This window comes from Acyrthosiphon pisum, chromosome A2 (genome assembly GCF_005508785.2).
Source record: "Acyrthosiphon pisum isolate AL4f chromosome A2, pea_aphid_22Mar2018_4r6ur, whole genome shotgun sequence".
NCBI classification, from domain to species: Eukaryota; Metazoa; Arthropoda; class Insecta; order Hemiptera; family Aphididae; genus Acyrthosiphon; species Acyrthosiphon pisum.
The window spans coordinates 62,322,164-62,326,217 of NC_042495.1; the positions used below are offsets into that span (position 1 = coordinate 62,322,164).

A 4,054-nucleotide genomic window follows, 5' to 3' on the forward strand; every position below is an offset into this window, starting at 1 on the left:
CAAACAACGAATTCCGCTCTCCGGTTCCGGAGATCTATCTCACTAACTGAAAATGACAATGATTTTTTGTGGGGCTGTTCAAACCGACATTTTTCTGGATTCAAATTGTTATACCACTTGGATGTGATATCAGTTAATACATTTCTAAACATCAAAAATCAAGAAAGTTTACATACCGATCCCTGACTTGGCAAGCGTTTTTTTATAGTAAATTCTAGTATTTAATTCTCACTATCGCCATCTAGTAATTGGAATATACCAAAAGACTATCATATGTTTTATTATCATCATTTTAATATCAGAAAACTTATCAATTTATCAGCATTCAGCACGGATATAATGTTATTATTATACAAACTATTTTAACTTTTTTAGTATTATTTATTAATTGAATTCCTGAAATTTAGTAAGCAATAAAAATTAACTTATTAGTATTACCTTAGTTTATTGTAAATACAGTTTATGAACTTGCTAGAGAAATGAATTCTTCTAAAGTGTTGAGATGTAGCATACAGTTAACAAAACTGCATAAAATCAATAATATTTCTGTTGGCCGTAAATTTTCTACGGGTTCTCAACTATTTCGAAATTATTCAAAGGTTGCTGGGATCACAGGGGCAGGCATAATAAGTATCATAGCTTATGGGTTTACTTCTGACTTCAAAGTGTATGCCTACTCAAAGAAAGATGTAAGTAAAACCAATTACAAATGTATTTCATTGAAGTTGACAATTTTGTACACACACGATAAACTCTTATTGATTGCGAGTAAATTTACAAAACATTTTATTTTGATACACATAAATACACAATCATGATCTATAAGAAGGCATCTATACCAGAATATTGTTAGTTGAGAGAAAATATCTAATTAAATTTACACTTATATTATGATTTACCTATAATAACACCTATAGATTAAAGATGAATATTTTTAACGTGTAATAACTTCAAATACGTATAATTGATACCTTTAATGTAAATTACAATTCTACATATATTATGTAGATAGGTATATTATCATAAATTAGTCATACTACCAGATCTTGTTATCATAATGTATCTTATATATGATATATATATTATGCATTTACCCATTCTTTAAATTTTGAATAACCGAGTTCTAATAAATAACTTCAACGGTGGACATTTGTCATAAGTTAATAAATGTTCTACTACTAATGCGCCATCCCATATTAAATATTCAAATTTTAAACCCGGAAAATAAGGTTAAACCATAGGCGGGGAAAATTGAAATTTCGGACTAGCATAGGAAAATAACTTTTAAGCGGTCAAAGTCATGTATTTATTTGGGGCTTGAGGGCAAGTGTACAATACTGAAGGTGATAATTTTTTTTTGGTCCTTTTAAATGGGCGGTAAATACTTATTTATTGACATTTTATGTTATATTCATTGTTCCTAACAAAAATGATTACATGGACATATGAGGGGGGCAAATGGGGCAAGTGCCCTAGAACAACAAAAGTTATTTTAAAGGGCGGAAAATGTTTAAATATGTACTTTTTTAGGGGTGCCAATGAAAGTTGACACGACACTGGCATAGAAAGATATGAGATACCTACCTAGTTGTTATTAGATGTAATTTTTAGTTAATACTTAATAATTACATGGCCTACCTTAAATATATATTATGTGCTATTTGAAAAATACTATACAATATTACTATTTACTTTCAACCACTAATTTCTATTTTAATGATTCATTATCAGAATTCTTTTCCTATCTCACAGATCGGCTGCTAACTTCCCACAATATCAACCTCCTTCTCAACTCTCGCTCTTGTACTAATCTTGTAATATTTTCACTAACATGTACTTTGTACACTAACAGTGTAACCTGCAAAACTTAAAACCAAAATAAAGCTTAACATAAATGGATTTGGTTTTACAGAAGTAATAACTAGGGCTAGGATTTATCATAATTTATATTTATTCATATCTATCATAATTTATCATTATGTATGTACCATACAAATTGGTAAAATATAAAAAATAGTAGGTATGTTTATAGTACAAAATATGGCGTTTTTCCATAGACCATGGGTTTTAAAAACGGTATTAGAGAATTCTTACCTATGTATTATTATAATGTTAGTTATTTTAATAAAACCTCATAACTAATTTATAATAACTATTGAAGTTAAATTAACTAATTTGTTTATATATATACATACCTATATATATTATATATATGTGATATATACACCTACTTAAATAGTTAAGTACTTATTTTATTATTACTTACTTATTAATTTTAAATGTCTAATATTTTTAATTGAACTATTTATGTTTTGTCCATTTATGATTTAACTTAATTTTTTTACAACAATGTAATATGAATATATTTAATAATTAGGTATCAGTGCTGTAGCCAGTGGACAATGGTGTTAAGTGCCCCCCTAAAAAAAATGTGATTAGTATTCTATACTCTGTCTAGCAATAGTTCTCCAAAAATTAGAGAAAAAAAAGTGGCCAACCAAAAAATTGTGCAGATGGTGTCAGTATTATTTATTTAAATTTAAAACTAAAATGATATTTTTTGTTGAGATTTGAATAGTTTTTATAAATTTTATTATAATAATAAAATTGACTAGTACTATATAGTAGTACAATATAATATGTTTATATGTATATCTAAATTATCTAAAGAGTAGATTCCATGTTTATTGTTCAAAAGATTTCAAGATGCAAAGCATGTCGACGAAGGTATAGCAATCATAGTAGGAATGTTTAAAAAGTTTTTTTTTCCCCAAGAGATTTAACTTATCCAGTTAGTATTAAGTATTTACACATAATTAAAGATGACGATAACGATATAATAAAATCAGTATGCTACGTTAACAACAGCTTGTGATTAACCAATGAAAAACAATGATGAAACAGCCGACAAAAATACCCTGTGGTGTCTCACCAACCGGCCATTTATAACACTGATGCTATCTGAACTCGGCCGGTCTACCCCCTTGTCACCTTATTGTTAAATGTTTAGGTCTACTTACATAAATATAGTAAGACACAAAAATATTGCGCCCTGCTAGCAAGTTAGTAAAAAAAAGTTGGATGTCAAGTTAAACATTTATTGAAGATCGTTTATCTTACTTAGTTATTTCGTGATAATATTTATTCCATATTTCCATCATAATAATAATATTATCTATGTACATTATACGTTTTATATTATGCTAAAACTGGAAAATACTTATAGAGAGTTTATCTTTTCAATCTTCTGTGTATTTATTATTTATCCGCGTAATTTAAGATTATTAATATACCTATAATAGTATTTACCTACATAATATTTAAAATATCTAGTTATTTTCGCTGAAAAATGTACCTTTCAAAATAAAATTAATTACCTAGGTATGTAAAATACTTAAATACGTATATTATACAAAATAAATAATTTAAACTTATGAAGTAATTTTCTATTTTTATTATTACATACTTTTCATTAACTCGCAATGTTTCATTCATTCATTCATTTCTGTTGTTATCAAATCTTGCGAGTTCAATTTAAGTCACTTCTACATGACCTAGGAGGCTCAAACTTTGTATGGAGGTCTAGGGTCGGTGACAATACATGACCCAGTTGTCAATTCTTGACCTGGACAACCAGGTCGCCGATGACGGGTGTACCTGGAGGTCATCTCCAGATGCGCAACAAAAAAAAAAAGGGCGCAAAAGACCGATGGAAATATTATTTTATATTTAGATTATACGCAAAATTATTTTCAATTTTCTTATAATATTCGAATGTACCGTAAATAAAAAAAATTATGCTTTCAAAAAATCCTTTGTTTCTAATTTATTGTTATCACTAAAAAGTAGAAAATAAAATAAAAAAAAAATTTTTTTTTAAAACATGCTTTTCTTAATACCTACTACTTAATACATGAACGAAAAAGTTGAAAATAAGTGTACTTTTAAAACAATTTCTTAATGAAACTTCAAGGTTATCAAGATATAACTAAAAGTGTTTCTAAAATTGCAAAATTTTTAAAACTTGTGAATTACAAAAAACGAAAAGCATGGG

The 4,054-nt window shown here is 27.5% G+C and overlaps 1 protein-coding gene across 4 annotated transcripts in view; it reads left to right on the forward strand.

The window, feature by feature from the left end:
• The first annotated feature begins 319 nt into the window (after positions 1 to 319).
• The window catches only part of LOC100159777 (calcium uptake protein 3, mitochondrial), a 19,681-nt gene continuing 15,946 nt past the window's right edge, over positions 320 to 4,054 (forward strand). For all 4 annotated transcript variants that reach the window (XM_001950026.4, XM_008183108.2, XM_008183107.2 and 1 more), the window contains exon 1: positions 320 to 689. In XM_001950026.4, coding sequence (XP_001950061.2) covers positions 480 to 689 — 210 coding nt within the window. In that variant the 5' untranslated portion in view covers positions 320 to 479. The remainder of the gene's footprint in view (positions 690 to 4,054) is intronic.